A 23,653-nucleotide genomic window follows, 5' to 3' on the forward strand; every position below is an offset into this window, starting at 1 on the left:
GCTATTCTCTTTGCGCGACCTTTCATCATCCCCTTCTATCTTCTCTGTACACGTGATCGTCCATCTTCAGAATGTACTCTCTCTTCACCTCTATCTTAAAAACCTAATTTCCTTCATAATACAGGATGTCACCTTTCACATTCTTGATCCCTCCATTTTTGTGTGTTATCTCTCTTTTGAAATCATTATTATATATTTTGAATTTATTTCTGTGTATGGATCGTATATCACATTCCTCACTCCCAATAGAATGTTAATTCTTTGAAGGTAGGAGCTGTGTCATTTGTGCCTCTGTATTCCAAGGACCTAATATAGTACTTTTCACTTAGGAGGGCTTAATAAATATGCATTGAATTGAAGTGAGAGTGAATAAAACCATAGCATTCTTACACAATCCTATGATGATCTGGAGATTCTATATATCTACATGGATTCTATATATCTATGTAGAATATATATAGATAGGAGATTCTATATATCTATATCTATATAATTTAGTTATAGTCATGTGCCTGCTGAATTGTTTCTCTTTAAAAACCAACCAACCAACCAATTTTCTACTCCTGGGTTGATATTTGTGCAATTTCTTCTGGGCAAACTCTCAAGTTGTTGGATTATGTTTCCAACACGTGATAACAGGATATTTCAACCACTTTACTATTATTATTCTTTGGCTGCTGCTTAGTTCTGAAACTTAAGTTAGCTTTACAACCTATGTTTATGGAGATAATTGGGCCAGGCCCTCCTCATTGGGAAGCTCTAGGTAGTAGAAACCACTGGCTCCTTGATCTTTAAAAGAAAATTCAAGCCTGCCCACACTTGGCCTAGTGATGAGACTCAATGAGGCCTTTGATGATCATTGTTTGGCTTTTTCACTTTCTTCTTACAGGAAGTAAGAGATTGCCTGGAGCCTAGCTAGAAAATAGCCTGCTAAAGAAAATGAGGCACAGCCTACCTGCCCATTGAATTTGCCAAATACCTTCATGTTCATGTCTCCTGGACTGCTTATTTTTGCTCTTCCGATGCTGGAACACGGATTAAGTTGGCATTCATTTTTGTCCAAGGGGAGTTCTTTGGTCCCATCTTGGCCCATCAACTGCTCTTCAAACAATTATATGTATTTCAGTGCAATGGACTTGGGTAATCTTTCAGCAGTCTCTTACAGACTTCATGATGAGGTATCTGATCTTATTTTTGTTTGAGCCTGCACAACATTATAATGTTGTTTTTAGAAGAAAGTCTTTTCCACAGCACAAATGGAGCGGGAGAAAATATTCTGTTGTACAGATTTTCACAAGTAATCTGCAAGATATTCTCAATAGAACTAGACTAGTTGTTAATCTTGCTACTTCCATACTTGAAAAAACCCAATTAATTTAAATATGTATTTGGATATATTAATATATATATATTTAAAGTTCTTATTTAAAGTCTAAAGTTCTTGTTTTTTTAAGTTCTTATGCAGCAAACAGACATAACTCATATAAACAAAAAGGTCTTTGGGGTCCCTTGGCATCTTTTCAGAGAGTAAAGGGATGCTAAAAGCAAAAAGTTTGAGGACTACAGGTATAGTAGATAAGGAGATGGCCTCAGAAAGATTTGAGGCCCTACCTGTAGCAAAAACTGTTTTTTCCTAATCACTTTCTCCTTATATGTTAAGGTTTTGGGAAATCTCTTTCAGATTAGTAGGAGCAAACTCCCTCTATGCCCCTGAGTTTAATGACCATATTCTTAATATTATGTTTTTACTAAGCAAAAGAATTATAAATAGTAACATCAAATTCCAGAGCAATTGTCAATAACCACATTTCCTGTAATGGCAAAATCACAAAAAGAGCAAAATATACAGACATACATGTGTGTTTGTGTGTGTGTGTGGGGGGGGGGGGTGGTGGTGGTGGTGGTAGTAGTAGTAGTAGTAGTAGTAGTAGTAGTAGTAGTAGTAGTAGTAGTAGCGTGAATTACAGGTTTGTTCATACTTATGAGGATAAATGGGGAGTGATCCAGATAGAGTAGAAACTTTTCCCACACTGGAATTCTATCTGGGATCAGGGCAGGCAGTTCCAGTCTAGGGTTAGATTATAAATAAAGTATCTTTCCATAAATTAAATTAAATCATTTTTCAAGAAGAGAATGTTGAGATTCAAAGAAGAGCCCAAAATAGTTGGAGTTCCAGACTGGTTTTGTGAGGTGTCTCAAAAGAACTTGCAGGCTCTGACTCATCTTCAAGTCAAAGGGCAAAGTTTATTATAATTGTAACGCCAACTGAAGTTCCAAAAAGGATTTAGCAAAGAACCAGGAGCGAGAAGATAAATTTATAGGAAAAAAGTTAGAGAGGCCAGGTGCTTCGTGTTACTGATTTGCTAATTTTATGGCTTACAGGTACGTTTTAGAGGTGGTCTATTCATTATTGTCTCAGGAAATTTGTTATCACTGAACAAAAGATTGTTTATCTGACAGTCAGCAATGTTTGTTGGATTATAGTATTCCTAAGATTAGGGGATCCGAGGTTATTGTGACATTTCCCCTAGAAGCTACACTCCATCAAGACCACTGTATTTTCCTGGTTTCTGTCATCTCTGTCTTACTTAGTGGAACCTGTTATAAAGGACTCCTCCCACCCATTATATTTATTCCCCTCTTGCAGAATCATAAAACATGATGCCTGGAGAATATATGGCATATGTTGTGTGGCCTTGTGGGGTTAAATAAATTTTCCCAAGTCACACAACTAATTAGAAGCTGTTAGAACCAGGACCCATATGTCTTAACTCCAAGTTTAGTCCTCTTTTCATTCTTCCATTTATGTCTCTTATATTGTGCTGTCTCTCTTGCCCCCCCAAAATAACTTATATTTGTATAGTACTTTTCATTGAGGGTCCCTTTTCCCCCAAAACATAATTTATTAGAGGTTTAACTGGTGGGGGGAGGGGAAGAATCCTTAAAGGTAAAACAAGAAGAAAATATGTTTTAGTGAGGTGGTACAGTTTGTTAGAGTGCTGGGCTTGAAATCAGGAGACTCATCTTCATGAGTTCAAATGTGACCTTAGACACTTACTAGCTGGGTGATCCTGAGTAAGTCACTTAACCCTGTTTCCTTTGGTTTCCTCATCAGTAAAATGGGCTAGAGAAGGAAATGGCAGTATCTTTGCCAAGAAAACTCCAAATGGAGTAATGAAATGTTGGACACAATTGAACAGCAACAACCACAACAAAAATGGGAAGTGTAGTGGGGAAGTGGTGGGATTAGAATCAGGAGGAGCCAGAGTTTGAAACCCACACATGATAGTTCTATGGATGCTGGCAAGTCACTGAGCCTTAGTTTCCTTACCAGGAAAATGTGTATAGGAATATATGCATGTGTATGAATAAAAATGAGTATAAGAATATCTACTTCACAAGAGTTATTATGAGGGTAAGTAACATAATGGACATAAGTGCTTTGCAAACATAAAAACATGAATGTCAGCTATGATTTTCTAGCTGAAAGTTGACCTAATAAAATTATATAACATTAAAATGTCCATCACTTTTTAGCTGACTCTTATTAATGGTTTGTATAAATTCAACTGACCATGGAACTGGGGAAGAGCAACAAAAAAAAATGTTCTCAATTTTCCCATAAATGTCTCATTCAGTTTCATTGCTTTGGGTTTATTGTGTCTTCTTGAATTCTCAACAGTCACACCTCTTTCTGGAGTTCTTAGGACTGTAAAAATACAAGATGTTCCTGTTCCAAGTTGCAGTCAGTTTCATGGAAAAAGAGTGAAATTGTTTCCCTTTGATATCTGAAATAATGGTTCATTTTAAAGGTATATCTATGAGATGCTAAAGCTTACTTCTGTATGGTTTAGCAGAATTGATTTTTAATCCTTTTTCACAAAGCTATTATAACAAAAAGACTTGTCAGGATTCTACACCTTTCTGATTCAATAGCATTTGTCCTAATGTCTTTCCCTCAGAAATTTCCCAGTGCTCATCCATTAATCTGATTTCCTGGATGTGCCTCTCAGATTCTGTTAGGTTACAGAATTTCAAATGTCTACATTCCCTATTCTCTCTTCTTTTAAAAAAATTATTTTTCCCAATTATATGTAAAAAAAACATTTTTGTTATACATGTACATTCATTTTTTTACATATTTCCTTATGAATCATGTTGACAGAAGAAAATCAGAACAAAAAGGAAAAACCACAAGAGGGAAAAAAAACGAGAAAAAGAGAAAAAAAAGTGAACATAGTATATGCTGATTTACATCCAGTCTCCATATATTCCCTGTTCTCAACTAACAGAAGAATGTATTCCTACTTAATAATGTACTTTTCTTAGTTTAAAGGCTACGGTCTCTCACTGCATCTGAGGTCATGGATTGTCAATCTGATCTATGTCTTGCTGCTGGACTCCAAATGACTTGGGAGAAAAGAAAGAGGCTGATGACTTTGCGCCACCCACCTTTAGTTAAATTCAATTAACTTGAAAATCAAGACATCACTTTACTGAGGTCATTGGTTCCTCTTCAAGAATGAAGGAGGAACAACAACACTTTTCTCAGGCTAGGTTAATAGATCCAAAGTGGGGAGAGATCTCAGAGACCATTTAATTCACTTTCCTCATTTAACAGATGAAGAAATAAAGAAGCAAAGATGTGAAATGACTTGCCAAGGTCATACAGATAACTGGGGAGTTGGAGAAAAACACAATGGAATTTGAATACAGGTCATTTATTTCAAAGCCACTGACTTGCTTCAACATAACATGGTGCCTCCTCATACCCACTATTCCTAAACAAAGACTAGGTGCTTTTTAAAGAGAAAAGCTAAAAATCTGAAATCCTGCCCCAAATTGCAAAATAAATTCCCAATAATGTCTTTAATAAGAATGTCTGATTGAAACTGAAATAGAAGGCAGGTTTTTTGACACCCAACTTTGAGTTTTTAACATAAGAGTATACTTTTACAAACTGTGGGACAATATAGAAAATGGAACTATCATATTTTTTTCTGTTTAATTTTCTTCTATCTTTTCATGTACTTATAAACTTAATATAGAGTTGATTTCCAATAATTACATATAATCTATATTTTGGAGGAGGGGGAGATATTTTTACCTCAATTCTTAATCCATTTGACAAAGTGCTATAATATAGCAATACTTACCAAATTGAGGAAGATAATCTTTTTCAAAAGAGCAGATGTCCTTTTCAGCTGCTGTTCTACCATAGGTCGCAGAATAAATGTTAAGAAACTTTGTCTCGTGGCAGTGAAGTTTTAGCTCTTCATTTTCACAGACAGTTTTAGTCTTGAATTCATCTAAAACCAAAACAAAATGAGGTAGTACCATAAGAAGTGGCTTTTTTGGCTGCCTTTTTAAGTTCCTACCAGTTTTCAGTCCTACTACTCAAAGAATGAATGAAAGACTTGATTCTTAGCCCCTTTTATACTTTTTTTTCTGTCACATTGTCACAATGTCTACAGGAGGTACTGAAAAAGGAAAGCTCTTTCAATGGATCTGTAATCTAACTGATAAAATTAGATCTTCCACTGGTGAAGATCACAACTGATCCAAGGCTTCTCATCCTGTACAAATTTTGTCCATGTTTATACATAAATCCTTCCTAGAGAATCTAATAAATCAATCAAAAGGCATTTATTTCATGCCTACTGTATGCAAGAAACTGATTTGCATGCATCTTCCCCCTGATTCCCCCTCATTTCATTCTGACAATGTGATATAGCAACTGTTTCTGCAGATATTGCAGCACCTGCCTGCTCAGTCACCATAGCTACTAAAAACCCAGGAAACAAAATTCTAATCACCAAAGTACTTGGTACTGTTAAATAATTCAAAGTTAGAAATGGATGACGTTATCAGTGGAAATAACATGAAAAGAGATGAATCATCACCTGCTTTAAAGGTGGGTACCTATAAAATGGTGCATTTTAAAATCTGACTTACATTGAATACTACTACATTTTCTGCCTTCTATTAGGAAATGATTACATTAAAATCAGGAACTGGTTGGGGCAATGAGGTGGCAAAGTGGATAGAGCACCAGTCCTGGAATCAGAAGGATGGAAGTTCAAATCTAAACTCAGACCCTTGACACAAGCTGTGTGATCCTGGGGAAATAACTTAACCCTGATTGTCTTGCCAAAAGAAATAAATCAGGGACTGGTTTGCTTTACATGCATGCATGTAAAGGGGTGTGTGTATATGTATGTGTATATACATATACATATGTGTATATATATATAAAGACTTACACAGTATGTGTACACATATATGTATATAAAGTATATATATCTATATATACACTGATATATAAACATATATTTATTTTTAACATCAATTTTTTAAAATTTAAGTTCCTAATTTTCTTCTTTCTTCCAATTCTTCCCACCTTTTGAAAAAGCAAGCAATATAGAATCAATTTTGTGAAATCATGCAGAACATATTTCCATACTAGCCATGTCGAGAAAAGAAAAGAAAGCAATATTCAGCATAATATTTTGTATATAGCAAGTATTTAATGCATGCTTTCCCATTCATTCTTTCAATAAAATTTCTCTAATGAATATATGAAAAGGCATTCAGTTTCTCTCTAGTCCATTAGCAAAACTAAGGATTAAGAAATGTTAATGTATAATACAAAGTGTTAATACTTAGTGATCCCCTGATACATTGTTGTGGAATTGTGAATACATCCAGCCATTCTGGAGATCGATTTGGAATTATGCTCAAAAAAGTTATCAAACTGTGCATACCCTTTGATCCAGCAGTGTTACTACTGGCTTATATCCCAAAGAGATCATAAAGAATGGAAAGAGTCCTGTATGTGCACGAATGTTTGTGGCAGCCCTCTTTGTAGTGGCCAGAAACTGGAAGCTGAGTGGATGCCCATCAATTGGAGAATGGCTGAATAAATTATCGTATATGAATGTTATAGAATATTATTGTTCTGTAAGAAATGAGCAGCAGGATGATTCAGAAAGGCTTGGAGAGACTTACATGAACTGATGCTGAGTGAAATGAGCAGGACCAGGAGATCATTATATATTTCAACAACAGTACTATATGATGATCAATTCTGAAGGACATGACTCTTTTTAACAATGAGATGAATCAAATCAGTTCCCATAGAGCAGTAGTGAATTGAACCAGCTCCACCCAGCCAAAGAACTCTGGGAAATGAGTAGGAACCACTACATAGAATTCCCAAGCCCTCTATTTTTGTCCACTTGCATTTTTTATTTTCTTCACAGGCTAATTATACACTATTTCGAAGTCCGATTCTTTGTGTACAGCAAAATAACTGTATGGACATGTATACATATATTGTATCCAACATATACTTTAACATATTTAACATGTATTGGTCAACTTGCCATCTGGGGGAGGGGGTGGGGGAAGGAGGGGAAAAATTGGAACAAAAGGTTTTGCAATTGTCAATGTTGAAAAATTACCCATGCATATATCTTGTAAATAAAAAACTATAATAAAAAAATACTTAGTGATCCCTTTACAAAGTGTGTGACCCCAATGGCTAACAAAAAATGCCCACTAGAGATCCTTAATTGACAGGTTATTTATCAGTCTGAGATTATTGTAGAAGAGGATTCTATTGCACTACCAGAGAGAGTAATGAGGTAAGAACTGAGTTTCTATACCCATTGCCTCTATCTAGTCTCTATTTGCCTAGAAGCAATTATTCCATATAAAAGTTAGAACATTACTTCAAGAGGAGACTTTGAGACACAATTGAGGAAGCAAAGACACATATTTCAGGCATATACAAATTCAAAGAGAAAGTCACAAGCATGAAAGCAATTTCAAGGAGTGTCATCTCTGTCAGCAAAGAAGAATACCAGATATAGACTCAAGAAAGGGCTAGCCTGACAATTGGAGGGTTAGGAGCTCTGTAAGCTTCCACAACAGAAAAAGAACTTCAAAGTCCAGCACTACCAGAAGTGTGAGTAATCTTGATCACACTGTTCCCTACTTGTTTGCTTTACCACTACTGTACCCTGAATTTGAGTTCACTTTTCCCAAGGATGTTGTTATGTATTGGGAGAGTAGACCCTAGATTTATTGGTTAAATATTGTATAGCTACTGCTATTCTAAGAGCTAATGTCCCTACTGGCTGAACAGTGGGCATTTGTAATTTATAATATCAAGAATATTACCAAAAGGTAATATGAGAACCTGAAAATAGTCATGCTGCCTGGGATAACCCATTCTGCAAATCTGTAAAGTTTCCAATTCTCAGTTATCAAGTATAGCTCTCTCTTTATTACATAGCCAGTCTAAATAGTGATCCTGAGACTTAAATATTTCCAGTCCTAATAACCACCCTGTGAATTTAAGAATTGTCAGAAATGTACTGCTATTGATGGCATCATCCTGGCACCTGAAAGCACAAGCCATGATTGAGCTGATATGAAGATTTGGATGTTAGTTGTTGCTCAGACAGCGTAGGCTGAAATAAAAGTGAAATTTGGTCAGCTGTCTCACTGAGTCTTTTCTGTCTTTTAGGAGAGTTTAATAGAAGTGGTGGGCTATTGGTTCATGTTTTAAAGTATTTGTCAACCAGCAACAAACATTCATTAAACATTTACTAAGTTTCTGGAACTGTGCAAAATACTAAAGATGTATAGAGGATCTTAAGGGTCCTTTATGTTTTAATTAATTTTTTTGGTGGTGATGGAATCTGGATTTCACTTAAAAGAATTTCCCCAGGACTCTGAAGTAGGGGCATAATGAGCCACATAAGGTGAGAAAAAGCTTGAATTCCCTCTCTCTGGGGTCAGGATTTTTAAGGACTGAATAAGATCTATGTGAGCCCAGAGTTGGGACCTGGTACTTTTTTTAAAATCTGAAGAACTAAAATCAAAGCAGTGCTGTATGTCTCATAAATAATATCAAAGTTTAGCCTGTTTTCAAAAGGCAACAGTAAAGCAAATAAAAGGCACAGGTAGGCACACCAAAAATAATTTATTCTTCCAAATATGAGGGTATAAAAAGCAATATAAATGTCTTTTCCAAGTCAAAGGTGGTCCAAAATGGTGATTGTCTTTCTTACCCAAAGAGGAACAAAATGACAAAATGTTGGAGTAAATGTATAGTGTCTTTAAGTATGGTTAATATGAGCTAGGAAAGCTTTACTACAGTTTGAGCACAAATAGTCTGTATGAATATTTGGGATGGAACTGTTTCTAAATTTGCATATTTCATGGTTCTTTTGAGCTACTGTAAAAAAAAATAAAAAATAAAAAAATTCAAATAACGACAAAATCCATCCAAATAACTTGACAATGGTTTCTTTTATTTACTTTTCATCAAAATTTCTAGAATCAGATAAGCTTTTAAAATTGCTTGTAATATACATATATGCACGTATGTATATTTAGTGATATTACTTTGATCTTTGGCTATCCAAGACTAAACCAAAGAGAACACATTCAATATATACAGTGGGAATAAATAAATTGCAACATATTATTAGTAATGATTTGAATGCTAAAAGCTCAATAAAGAAAAACATCTATAATGTAGGTGAGCTGAAATGAGTGAAAATTAACATTAGGACAGCCAGCATCTTAAAGTGATATCTATGAATCATTCAAAGAAGTAAAGAAAATCTTTAGTTTGTTATATAACTCTTCTGTGAAGGATTTATGGGAAAATATGGGAAAATTCCCAAACAAATGAAGAGATTAAAAAGGCAGTGCATTTGTATCAATGGAGGAGTACTATCATTGATAATATCATGAATTTGTTGAAATACAGTAAAAATTACTTCAGTTTATTAAAAGTAACAAATGAGTTACTTTGATAAGAACATAGCATAAAATTAAAACAAAGTAACATAATCATGTAACGTTCTATTATTTAAAGAGCATCAGAGAACGTTTTTCCAACTGATTTTTAGAGTAGGAGGAAGCATTAATTGTAGAACCTCACATGTCCAAACTGAAGCAGCAATATACAATCAGATAGAGACAGAGTTAAGACAAGGGATTTCTGTACTCTGACTATGCTTTTGAAAAATTGTGTGCTCCTTTGGGTCACTCTCCCCACAGAGGATGTGGCCATTCACCACAATGCATATAATTTGACATCACAAAAATATTAACTACATGTCATAGAGATCAGAACGTTCTGGCACTTAACATATGTAGTAGAAGTTACAATATTATATTTTTCAAATGTTCATCATTGCACCTTTCAGCACTGTAGGCAGTTACACACCATACCCATACCTTGTCTTGATTTAGATACTTCCATAAAGTTATATAATAAGAGTATTTTTTAAAGTCACTTATATGGGGAGTTACAGAACTCTCCTCATGAACTTGAATAAAGCAAATAACTATAACAAGTCATAAGACCCTCAAAAATATGCCCACAAAAAAAGTTACTTACTAGGTTTGCATTTAAAGGAGACCAAAAGGTATTTAGTAGTTCCTGGACACAGGTCAGGTCCAAAAACACGACTATTGACAAGAAGTTGGCAGGCTCTCTGGTTCTGGCACTCATCCAGTACTTTCTAAAATAATAAGTAAAAAGGGATAGCCTTGAAAAATATACAAATCTGTAACCCAGCTAAAACCTGAGCTGCAATTGTATTCTGAGAAGGAAAGGAAACATTTTGCTGCATTGCAAAACAATGGTTGGCTTTTGGTGATGATTGTGGGTAATCAGGCTGGCTCTCTATCTCATACAGCTTAAGTAAAGGGAAAATACCTAGTGAAATATTGGCAAGCCCAGGTCAGAAAACCACACCCATCAAATTTTATTTGTTACATCTTTACTAGTAATCCTAAAATAAAGGTCAAGGGCTAAACAAGTACTAGAGAACATGAGTAAAATCAGAAAAAGTTCCAGCTAGGAGCAGGAGCTTGCTGATAAATGTTTAATAAATGGTCTTTGCATATGGGTGTGTATGTATATGCATGCATGTATGTTTGCATGTATATCATACTTATAAGTTTAATCTACAAAACCTTAACATTTTCTCCATCATTTTCGAAAGTCTAGCCAATCACAAAATAAGTCAAGGCCTTAGGAGTGATGTTTGCCAATTTTGGCAGTGTAAATGTTCACTCTGAAAATTGAACTCCTGGATCTCAAACTGGTATGAACTGACTTCAGCAAACCTCTGGTTAGAAGGAACTTTAGCAATTATAATTTTCAGCTCTTTTCAGCTCATAAATAAGGCAAATATGTTTTTAAAACGTTACATGACCTGGTCAATGTTACACAGTTAATTCCTTATCTTTGGTATGATCCCTTCACAATAAGATGGAAAGAAATAAGAGTTTCACCATTTGTAGCCATTTAGAATTCCAAATTCTACTTTTGTCTTCTATATTTATTAAACAAGACCACAAAGTTATATGTGATATTGACTTTCTTTTCCAAAATTTAAAACAAAAAATCTTTGGGACACATTTCTTTTGTGGTATAATTTTCTCATTTCCAGTATAATACTCTTCAAATCTCTCTCCAAAATTTGGTTTAGCAGCTTTCCATCATGCTTGTCTGTGTGTCTCTCTTTCTTATAATCAGTTTACATGTTTCTTAATGAATCTATTTTGCAAATGCACATCAAAGGCTATTTGTCCCAAATAAGGTTCTTTTACAGCAGTATTCCAATACCTAGTTATAAAATGTAATAAATAAGTACATGCATCTTTGACTTGATTCCAGTAAAAGGACTTTGCTATAAAATTAGTCTCTAAGAATTCTGTTCATGCCTTCTAGTATTCCTTTGGCTAAATGTCAGAATAAAATTAGCAAATATTTTCAAGTCTCTCTTTTTCTATCTTCCTTTTCTCATCATAATGGACTAAATATCTCTGTGGGCCTGTTTGTCCACATCAAACAATATCATTTTACACATCAGCTATAAAGCAAGATCCACAGCTAAGTCAAGAACCTGACTCAGGAAATTACAAAATTTCATGAGATTGCAATTTTTGTCTCCTGATAATATCTGTACTTTCACATGGCCTTAGGGTCATTGTTAAATTATCCAGGCCTTTAGATAATACTAGAGGAGAAGCAAGCTGTACTTTCAGAAAAGACTCTATTGAAAGTACATTACAGTCTTTCTTGTCTAATAAATAAAGTAGGGATTTCCTGTTGATATTCACTCACGCACTACAAGGATTGTTATCATTTCTGTGGGAATACTTGGATCTGTCTTCTGTGGTGACATTCAGCCTAGCCTCAAGCTACCAAAGTCAAATTAAAAGGCACCAAAATAACCATTTGTCTCTAAAACAAGATGACTGAATTTTGAGATGTTTAACATCAAAGAATATTCTGATAATTATTTTTTATTATTCCCGGTCAATGGCCTGTACAAGAAGGATAGGCAATTAATTGCCTGTACTATAGAATTATAAAGAATTATTGTACTATACCAAACACAAGACTTTGAAAGAGGTGAAATTTTCAGGTTTTGGAGTTTCCCATAAAATTTCTGATTGGATCAAGGAAGACAGTAGACTGCCTAAGCGCCAGGATTTGGTATGCCAGGAACTATAGTGACAGAGGAGAATAATAGAATAAACCATAAATCATGCTACTTTCAAAATATGTAGTTGAGAAAAGGAAGCAAGAAGAAATATACTTAAAGATCTCTGAGGGCCATATAGTGACAATTTTTAAAATGCAAAATTATCAATGATTTATTGTATTTTAATTTGTTTTGTTAAATATTTTCTAATTATATTTTATTCTGGTTATATTTATATTCAGGAGTAATTCTTTAACTGAGTGTTTGACATCACTAAGATCCAGTAGAAAAGTCTAGAAATTAGGTCAATAAATTTATCTCAAACATACTCATTTTAGTCACTCAATGTAATCCAAAAGGAAGAGTGTGAGGGGGAAATTGCATAGGTTTCTCATGTTAGATGTGATTTCAGAGGAATATTATAGGAAGGAAGAAAGGAAGGAAGGAAAAAAGGAAGAAAGGAAGGAAGGAAGAAAGGAAGAATGGAAGGAAGGAAGGAAAGAAGGAAGGAAGGAAAGAAGGTAGAGAAGGAGGGAGGGAGGGAGGGAAGGAAGGATGGAAGGAGGGAAGGAGAGAAGGATGGAAGGAGGGAAGGAAGGAGAGAAGGATGGAAGGAGGGAAGGAAGGAGAGAAGGAAGGAAGGAGGGAGAAAAGGAAGGAAGGAAGGAGGGAAGGAAGGAAGGAGGGAAGGAGGGAAGAGAGGAAAGAAAGAAGGAAGGAAGGAAGGAAGGAAGGAAGGAAGGAAGGAAGGAAGGAAGGAAGGGGGAAGGGAGGGAGGAAAGAAGGAAGGAAGGGAAGGAGGGAAGGAAGGAAGGGGGAAGGGAGGAAGGGGAGAAGGGAGGAAGCGGGAAGGGAGGAAGGAGAAAAGGGAGGAAGGGGGAAGGGAGGAAGGGGAGAAGGGAAAAAGGGGGAAGGGGGGAGGGAGGGAGGGAGGAAAGGAGAAAAAGAAGGAAGGAAGGAAGGGAAAGAGGGAGGAAGAGGAGGAAGGAAAGAAAGAAGGTACTAGGAAGTAATTATTATGCACTTTACTACATCAAGCTAAGACTTTACATATATTACTCCATTTGATCCTCAACAATCCTCTGAGATAGACGCTATTATTACCTCCATTTTAAAACTGAAAAAACTGAAGTAGTCTAGAGTCACACAGCTAGTAAGACCAAATTTGAACTCAGATTTTTCTGAAATCAAGTCCAACACTTAATTCACTGTACAAGGTAATGGAAAGAGAAAAGAGAAGGGCTCAATCCTGCCTCTGATGTTCATGTGCTGCCTAAACATGGGCAAGTGATATAGCCTCTTTGAACCTCAGTTTTCTCATCAAAAAAATGGGAATAATAAGAGCACCTATTTCCCTGGATTGTTGTGAGGATCAAATAAGTTAATGTATGTAAAGCACTTTGTAAAACTTAAAGCACTCTCTCAATGTTAGTTATTTTAATTGTTTTATTATTATTATTATTACTCATATCTGTTCTTCTCCCCTGTCCTTAAATAGGATAGGAGCATTTTTTTTTAACCAAAGGCTTCCAATGGCCAATCTATTTTCCTGTTTGTTCTCTAGTACAATCCAGACATACTATATAAAAGGATATTTCAGGAATTTTTTTTACTCTAAAGTCAAGTCAAAGGACTTAGATTTCATACTCCTTGTATGACTTTGAACAAATGAAGTTTACTTCCCTAGGCCTTATGTGTTTGCCTAACAAAATATATTTATTGTTTATCCAGAAGTATCATTAATCTTTCTTTCCTATCAAAGTTCTTATACAGTCCATGGACTGTAAAATTGAAACTTCATCTAGTTGTACCTCACGTTAGAAGTTTGAGCAAACTAGTTTGAGCAAACAGTAGAAGTTTGAGCAAACTAAACTGAATTTTTGTAATCTGAATAACATTTAACTTATTCTTAGAAAGATTTTGATAGAAAGCATTCTGCTGTAAATTTCTTTGTAAAACAAATGATCTTTTCATGCCCAGCTATGAACTGGTCATTTGTACAAGTCTAGATTCTTATGGATCAGGTTTGCTCTAAAGTGCGATACATATGAATTTTGTATTACATATGTATCTAATGTATGTTCATGCATGTGCATATGTATTTTAAACATCATGCTAGCATTCAGAAAAAAATCTACAAAGTGTAATACCTGCAGAGCTGTGGGTGCCATACAGGTTAAATGGTCTTTCATCATGGTTGCAGGCTGCTGTGAATTACACATTTGATAATCTTGACCATAAAATGCTGACTGGACACTAATTGTAGAATGTCGAGGACACTGAAGACTCAACCGGTTACCATCACAAGCATACACGGTGTGGTTTTGTAGAAGTTTGGTTAGATAACCTAGAAAATAGTTAATAGTTAACAATACAGGAATATAATTTCTTCAAATATTAAGAAAATAAGAGGCACAATGGAGTCTCAAGGGTTCTTATTCTGGAATACATTAACTTGTTTTAAAAAAATTTTAAATTTTTAAAATTTATTTTATATTTATTTTAAATTAAATTCATTTAATAATGCATTAAATAAATTTTATTTAAAATAAATTTAAAATTATTAATGAATAATATAATAATAAATTAAATAAAATAAGATTGATTTTAAATAAAAATTTTTTAAAAATATTTTGCTAACTGTTTTTTAATATAATTGAGGGAAGGTAGCTGGCACAGTAGATAGAGAGCATTGGACCTGGAATCCAGTCAGAGAAACCTGAATTCCAATTTGGCTAGATATTTACTAACTGTGTGACCCTGGGCAAGGCACTTCAGCCTGTTTGCTTCAGTTTTCTCAACTGTAAAATGTGTAAAATAGCACCTATCCACTAAGGCTCTTGTGAGGACCAAAAGAGATCATATTTGTAAAGCACTTAGTACATAATCTGGCACCCAATAAGTACTCTATAAATATTAGCTATTATTATAATTGGCTTCCTTTATAATCCTGTGTATTTTATTTTATACTTCTAAAATCATTCTGAGAAAGGATCCATGGCACACAAAAAAAGTTAAGAAACTCTGGCTGTAGAGGATTAAACTTGTAGTCAAGGGTATTTGAGTTTAAATTCCACCTGAGATCATTTCTGGTTTGTGAGCCGGAGTAAATCATTTACCTTTCCCACTTTTTTCATCTGTAAAATGGGAATAATAACAATACCTACTTCACAGGATATTGTTGTGAGACTCAAATAAAATGATGTCAAGTGCTTTGTAAACCTTAATACAATATATAAATGTGATCTCTTATTATTATTATTTTACTGAAGCAATTGAGGTGAAGTGACTTGCCCAGAGTCACACAGCTAATAAGTGTTAAGTGTCTGATGGTGGATTTGAACTCAGGTCCTCCTGACTCCACAGCTGGTGCTATATTCCCTGAACCATCTAGGTGCCCCATTTATCATTATTTTCAACAGCCAAAAGCTTACTTTTCATTGTGAATAGCAACAGATTCATCTTGGCTAATGATTTCAGGAGAATATCCATAAAATTAAGCCATACTATGATGGGAAATTATGAATAAAGCCATTTCTAAGAGTCTGGGGTCCTATGTTACTTAGGAAGGTATAAACTTTCAAAAAATGTATGCAGCTTGATTCTCTACTGCCTAGTCATACTTGTAAAAATTTTTTCTCAAAAGTGAGGATTAAGTCAAGACTTACAGTTATCTGGAAGGTCCTAAAGTACCTATTGTTACAGGAAGAAACACCCCCACAAACTCAAGGATTTCTGTGTAAATGCCACTTAGGCACGTAGCTGCCTGCCCTGAGTGAGTCATACTCAAATTCTCTTATCGTCGTCCATTGGCTAGTGCCATGCATTCTTGTATGGACAGGATACATGTTTATTATAGAACAGTTCCTGTGACAACTGAGTCATGAAAGACCAGGAAAGTTACACATAATGAAGACCTGTTGGGGCTGAGGTCTCTGAAAAAGAGATGGTGGGAAAGTACAGAAATGGGGAGAACAGAAGAATCATACCTTCCCAATATTTTCTCCATTGTGATGGGGTTTAATAACTTCAACAACAACAAAAACAGGCTAGAGCCTCAGAGCTTTTAAGGGTATGTAAGACACTTGGCATCTGGCACTAGAGACTGAATGAACACCATTCAGAAACTACTAAGATAATATGATGGGAGGTCTTTTCCCCCCTTTTGAGGAAAAATGAAAAGCCACAGGAGGGTCTGGAATATTTCTCATGAGGACAAAAGGGTTCATCCAAGCTGAGTGAATCCCTTTCCTCTCTCTCACACCTAATGAGGTCAAGAGAGTAAGGTAGCTGGGAAGAGAGCCAGGGACTTTCTGATGAGGTGTGTGGGAGATAAGTTTGTCAACAGTTGGCTTCTAAGAGGGAGGAGAAGTCTCTCTTAAAGAAAAAGGACAAGAGTCCTCTCTTGATGGAGCTAAGATTTCTTCCAAATCCTTCCTATATTCAGTAGCAAAATGACTCCAAATGAGCCCATTGGTTCTTTAAACCTGACTCAAATTTCCGAATAATTGGGAGGATTTTGTTCTGGAGGAACCACTCTGCCTAACCAGAAGCTTTTAATAGATGTGCTATGTTAGACACACAAATCCTATGTTTGATCCCAAATCTCAAGCCCTCATAGTCTTCTTTGCTCACACTTTTAGAAAACTTTCAGAATAAAGGAAATCACAAGAATATTTGAATTATAATTTATATCAGAAACAAACATCATGAAAGGTGCACTTAAGTCTCCCAGTAATTCAGAATAACTAACCATGGAAATACTATCTTCTTCATGCTGCAAAAGTGTCCAGAGACAAGTAATCAACTTAAGGTAGGCCTTTAAGCTCCATTTCTTCATTTTTGAGGATTTGTACAAAGAGGATGGCATTGGACAACATGGGCAAGTTGATGTTCTTCTACCTTCTCTTTTCCTATCTCCTCTATCTTCTTCTATTTCCTGCCCTACCCTTTACAAGGAATTTATGCCTTTAGGCTCTCATATGGTAGCTAGGTAACATAGTGGTTAAAGGGCAGGTCTGGAGTCTAGAAGATCTCAGTTAAAATCTCACTTCAGATACTTACTAGCTGTGTGACCCTGGATAAATTATTTAATCTCTACCTCAGTTTCCTCATCTATAAAGTGGGAATAATAGTAAAATGACAATATTTTTAAAGTCCTTAGCAGTATTCAGTCCACTTGCCAAGGAAAGTATCACCAAACCTGTTCCTACACTCCCTATTTTGTCTTTTGCCACAACCTCTCATTTCTTTGTCATTAATGATGAACTACTGATGATGACTTAATGAAAAATTGATTCTTATTCAAATGGTTCTGATCTAATATGCTATCACACCCAAGAAACAGATTAGCATTTGGATGGTAATCTTCTGGGAGATACGATGCCTTAACCCCCAAAGCATATTTAAAGCAAGATATTTTGCGCATTGAATAGCATTGTGGAAGGGGAAGGAGGAAGAGCGCAATCATATCATACAGGGTATCCCACTGTTTATGTATAAAACATTGGCACCCACACTTCTGGAATAATGACAGTTGGTTCTGCAGCTGATATCCCTCCATCCTCTCTGAGGATGCTGGAAGATGAATTTTTATAAGGCCACCACAGTTCTTAATTGGCTGGATATAGAGAATATCAGAAGGCAGAGAAGCACAGTGGAAAGACTTCTAGATGTGAAATAAAGATGACATGAAATTTCAGCTTTGTCACTTACAATTAAATAATTTAGGGCCAAACAGTAGAATATACTAGAACAAATGTTGAATTTAGAATTAGAGGACCTGGATTTGAATCCTGGTTTAGCCACTTACTATCTGTATAACCTTGGGATAAGTCATTTTATCTCTGGGTATCTGTTCTTCATGTGTGTATTAAGAGACATTTGATTACCTCTCACCTTGCCCCACCTTCAGCTCACTCCTCACAATCAAAGGATGTATGAGTGTTAATGCAGTAACAACATATTAAACCCAGGAATCACCTCTCTCTAATTGACTCTGCAGAGGAAATCCAGTTGTTGGAATGAAAATTAACTCTCTGGGCACTTTAAATAGCTAAGCCTTTAGGCAGTTTGGGAAGGACTGAATGAGACCTGTCAGTAGAGGAGACCTGTGCAGCCCGAAGGGAGAGGAGAAAGCTTCTCTTTGCTTTCCCTCATTTGCCATGGCATCCAGTAATGGCACTACCTGCCCAGAAGGAGATAGTTAGGGATGAAAGTTGAAGATTCATCTGTTTGAACCCAAAGATCCCAGCTTTGGGATAAGAACTTACTGTTTGATAAAAATTGCTGGGAAAATTGGAAACTAATATGGCAGAAACTAGGCATTGATCCATACTTAACGCCGTACACCAAGATAAGGTCAAAATGGGTTCATGACCTAGGCATAAAGAATGAAATTATTAATAAATTAGAGGAACACAGGATAGTTTACCTCTCAGACCTGTGGAAGGGGAAGGGCTTTATGACCAAAGCAGAACTAGAGATCATTACTGATCACAAAATAGAAAATTTCAATTATACCAAACTGAAAAGCTTTTGTACAAACAAAACTAATGCAGACAAGATTAGAAGGGAAGCAATAAACTGGGAAAATATTTTACAGTCAAAGGTTCTGATAAAGGCCTCATTTCCAAAATATATAGAAAATTAACTCTAATTTATAAAAAATCAAGCCATTCTCCAATTGAAAAATGGTCAAAGGATATGAACAGACAATTCTCAGATGAAGAAATTGAAACTATTTCTAGTCATATGAAAAGATGCTCCAAGTCATTATTAATCAGAGAAATGCAAATTAAGACAACTCTAAGATACCACTATACACCTGTCAGATTGGCTAAGATGACAGGAAAAAATAATGATGATTGTTGGAGGGGATGCGGGAAAACTGGGACATTGATGCATTGTTGGTGGAGTTGTAAACGAATCCAACTATTTTGGAGAGTAGTTTGGAACTATGCTCAAAAAGTTATCAAACTGTGCATACCCTTTGATCCAGCAGTGTTACTACTGGGATTATATCCCAAAGAGATTATAAAGAAGGGAAAGGACCTGTATGTGCACGAATGTTTGTGGCAGCCCTTTTGTAGTGGCTAAAACTGAAACTGAATGGATGTCCATCAGTTGGAGAATGGCTGAATAAATTGTGGTATATGAATATTATGGAATATTACTGTTCTGTAAGAAATGACCAACAGGATAATTTCAGAAAGGCCTGGAGAGACTTACACAAACTGATGCTGAGTGAAATGAGCAGGACCAGGAGATCATTATATACTTCAACAACAATACTAGATGATGACCAGTCCTGATAGACCAGGCCATCCTCAGCAACGAGATCAACCAAATCATTTCTAATGGAGCAGTAATGAACTGAACCAGCTATGCCCAGAAAAGAACTCTGGGAGATAACTAAAAACCATTACATTGAATTCCCAATCCCTATAGTTATGCACACCTGCATTTTGATTTCCTTCACAAGCTAATTGTACAATATTTCAGAGTCTGATTCTTTTTGTACAGCAAAATAACGTTTTGGTCATGTATACTTATTGTGTATCTAATTTATATTTTAATATATTTAACATCTACTGGTCATCCTGCCATCTAGGGAGGGGTGGGGGGTAAGAGGTGAAAAATTGGAACAAGAGGTTTGGCAATTGTTAATGCTGTAAAGTTACCCATGCATATATCCTGTAAATAAAAGGCTATTAAATTTAAAAAAAAAAAAAAAGAAGAAGAAGATTCATCTGTTTGCACAAATTCAGGCAGAAGCTAGCAATCCCCAGAAACACACACACATCCCCATCAAGACACAGACCCAGGGAGGCTGTCACTCAAAGCCAGAACTAGCTTCAAAGAAGAGAGAGCCAGCTAAGTAAGGACTCAAAAGAGAGCCAACTGATATTCCAAAGTCAAGCTTCAAAGAGGAACAGACTCTGGGAGCCCAGCTGAGCAACTTGTCCGGTAGAAAGCTTGTATTCAGTGGAATTTTTATGAGAAGTCCACATGGAAAGAAAGATATTTGAGTCCTGTAGGTCCAGAGCTGTGTGTTGCCACAGTCACATTTTCCAAACATGTAGGCTTTATTACCAGTGTACTCTAAATCTGCAGATGCTTCTTATAGATGCTACAAGTATTTGTGAGAAACTTAAAAGGATTTTTGTGAGAAGAGAGTAGTTGTGAGAAATTTAAGAGGGAAATATTTTGTAGCTATTGGTCTTATTATGCCATCTTAATAAATGTCTTTGCTAAGAGCTAACTCTACTGGCTAATAATGGAAAGCACACAGCGGGGGGACCTTGAAGGATAATGTTAGAAGTGGACCTAACCTAAGAGTTGCAGCCTTCCTCTATAGACACTACCTGCAAGTACAAGGATTGCTACATGTAAATAGAGCATGTTAGATTAAATCACCTCTAATTTGTAAATAGTTTAAATTTCTGGACCTAAGTTTTCTCATTTGTGAAATAAGGAGGTTTGAATAGACAACCTCTAGAAATCTTTTGCAGTTCTAGTAGGGGGGATTAAATGACTTCTAACCAAATTATTTATCTCATATACATTCTCCCCTCCACCACCTATAATGATTGATTATTATGTTACTGGCTAAACAAACAGAAAGATATCTTAATGTATGGAAAATATTAAACATACCCTTTAATAAATGTAAAATTATTATAGATTAAGATTTATACAGCATTTCAAGGACTTACTCAAAGGCTATTTTCTTTGTGAAACAGGCTTTAATTCACCACTTAGAAATCAATCAACTCCCCTTCCTCTAACCTTCCACAGAACTTTATAGCCACTTCTGTAATTATACTTTTACACTTTATTTGGTATAGTGTAGATATCCACATAGCTTATCTTTTCTCCTAGGGGAGACTAAAACTATTGCAGTGGAAGTCACAGAAAAACTCATTGGCACAAATGGAAACAATACCGTTACTATGCCTATATCACCCAAAGAAGTCAAAGAAAACAGAAAAGATAGAGGCTTTGTCTGTAGTAACAAAAAAACTGGAAACCAATGTTTAACAATTGGGGAATGATGAGGACACATTATGCTATTGAACAAATCATAGTTTATGAATGGAAAGGAATGGTATTGTGCCTTAAGAATTGATGAAGGAGATGTTTTAGAAGAAACCTGAAAAAACTTACAGGAACTAATGCATTTTTGAAGTTAGCAGAATAAAGAGAACTATTAATACCATAACAATACTGTAAAAAACAAGCAACTATGATATATTCAAAGGACCAACTGCAGTCCTTTGAAAACAGACAACAAAGCAGGTACAAAACAAGATATGTATTTCTGGACATGGCCAATGTGAGAATTTGTTTTTCTTTACTATGCATACTTGTTTTATTGGTTTTGTTTTACTTTCAGTGGTAAGGAGAAAGAAAATCAATTTTTGTCCATTAAAAAATTGCTATCAATAGTGAAGGAAAACAAATCACTCGATTTCTCTTTGTTTTGTGACAGTTTTGTGGAAGGAATGACACAAATAGCTTTATTATTTTATTATCTTTTTTAAATCCTATATATGTAAAGTCAGTTAAAAATGCTTTATTTTTTAGGTACAAGTTTGTACAATTTCATAGTTTGTTTCTAATCATATATTTACAGCTTTAAGGAAGACAGAAGTACATGATAGTAAATAAGTCAGATTTTGAATCTTGTTAAACAGAAGATCCATGGTGTATTAGATAAAAATCTTTTTTTCAAGGGTCCCTGAAGTTTCATTATTTCCAGAAAATGGTTAACTCAGCAATGTCTGTGAAAATATGTCTATTGTGTACAAGCAGATATGTCCATGATTTTTCTTAAAGCTAGAAATTTCATAAAAGGACTATATTGAAATGCGTTGGCATCATCTAACAGTCACTCGGAATTTACCTTTTTATTTTTTTAAAAGATAGATTAGGTGAGATGGATAACAAGCCTTTTGAGACTGCCTTATCTGTTTTCCATAGGCTCACAGAACAGGGCCAACTGGAACCTTTCTGCCAGCTGTTTATCATGTCTCATTTGTGCAAATGGGAGGAAAATGTGTTGTTTTATTTAGTTAAGTGCTCCCTCTCTGTCAATTCCTCATTGTACTGTGTAGATGACCCCAAATTCTCAAAGGTTTTGACAGCTGAGTACAAGCTCTAACAGTTTCAACAATGTAGAAATTATAGCACTTATATAATGCTTTAAAGTTTGCCAAATACTTTACATATATATTTCATTTGACCTCCAGAGAAACCCTTGGCAGTCAATGCTATTATTCTGCCCATTTCACAGACAATGAAACTGAAAAGATTAAGCAATTTGTCCAGGATCACACAGCTAGTAAGTGTCCAAGACAATATCTGAACTCAGCTTTTTCTGAGTCCAAGTCTAGCACTCTATTTACCGTGCCACCTAGCTGCCTCACTTATAAACCAAAATCTATTGCATAGAATGAATAGGTGGAGAAGTTTTAGAAGAACTCGATAAAATATTCCAAATTAAATTAACACACACTTGAGAACTTAGTGACATAAATGCAAAGATAGACATTAAGGGAGCACTTCAAAAAGTATGCTGGGAAACCTGGTTTAGCTTCAAGAAACAAAAGAAACTTATGGACTATAGAGTAGCCTTGTGTTTATTATTATAATACTTTCTCTATATAAAAAAATCAGTAGGCACATAAAATATCAAAAAAAAAAATCACACACACACATATACAATTGGTTCTATTTTGACAGAAAACAACTGGTTGATTTTTGAATAAGTTGCCCATGGGCAGCTGAAACAATGTCACATTAAAGGAAAAATTAAAAATAATATTTAATTTGAAACTGAAGAAACTTCAACATGACCTATTTTATCAAGTTGATGAAACTTGAAAATGGATAATGAACAAAAGAGACACACAGAAAATAACCATTTCCTAACAAAGTTTAGCCAATGTAAATCAATAAATCCCTGGAGGGAAACCAGTTTATAATAAGCTTAGCAAGAAATCCAGCTAGACCAGATTTAATGATAGAAAAACAAGTAGCTGAAATATTTTAAAGATTGGTAAAGCTCTTTATGACACTGCTACATGAATGACAGTTTGAGAATAAAGACAGAAAAAGCAGCTAGA

General features: G+C 35.3%; 1 protein-coding gene across 5 annotated transcripts in view; it reads right to left on the reverse strand.

The window, feature by feature from the left end:
- The window catches only part of EVA1C (eva-1 homolog C), an 84,417-nt gene that overhangs the window by 36,850 nt on the left and 23,914 nt on the right, over positions 1-23,653 (reverse strand). For 4 of the 5 annotated variants that reach the window (XM_031959359.1, XM_031959358.1, XM_031959357.1 and 1 more), the window contains exons 2-4: positions 14,675-14,871; positions 10,424-10,547; positions 5,157-5,309 (exon numbers count right to left, since the gene is read on the reverse strand). In XM_031959359.1, coding sequence (XP_031815219.1) covers positions 5,157-5,309; positions 10,424-10,547; positions 14,675-14,871 — 474 coding nt within the window. The remainder of the gene's footprint in view (positions 1-5,156; positions 5,310-10,423; positions 10,548-14,674; positions 14,872-23,653) is intronic. The other variant, XM_031959360.1, reaches the window with a different exon arrangement.

This window comes from Sarcophilus harrisii, chromosome 3, assembly GCF_902635505.1.
Source record: "Sarcophilus harrisii chromosome 3, mSarHar1.11, whole genome shotgun sequence".
Lineage (NCBI taxonomy): Eukaryota > Metazoa > Chordata > Mammalia > Dasyuromorphia > Dasyuridae > Sarcophilus > Sarcophilus harrisii.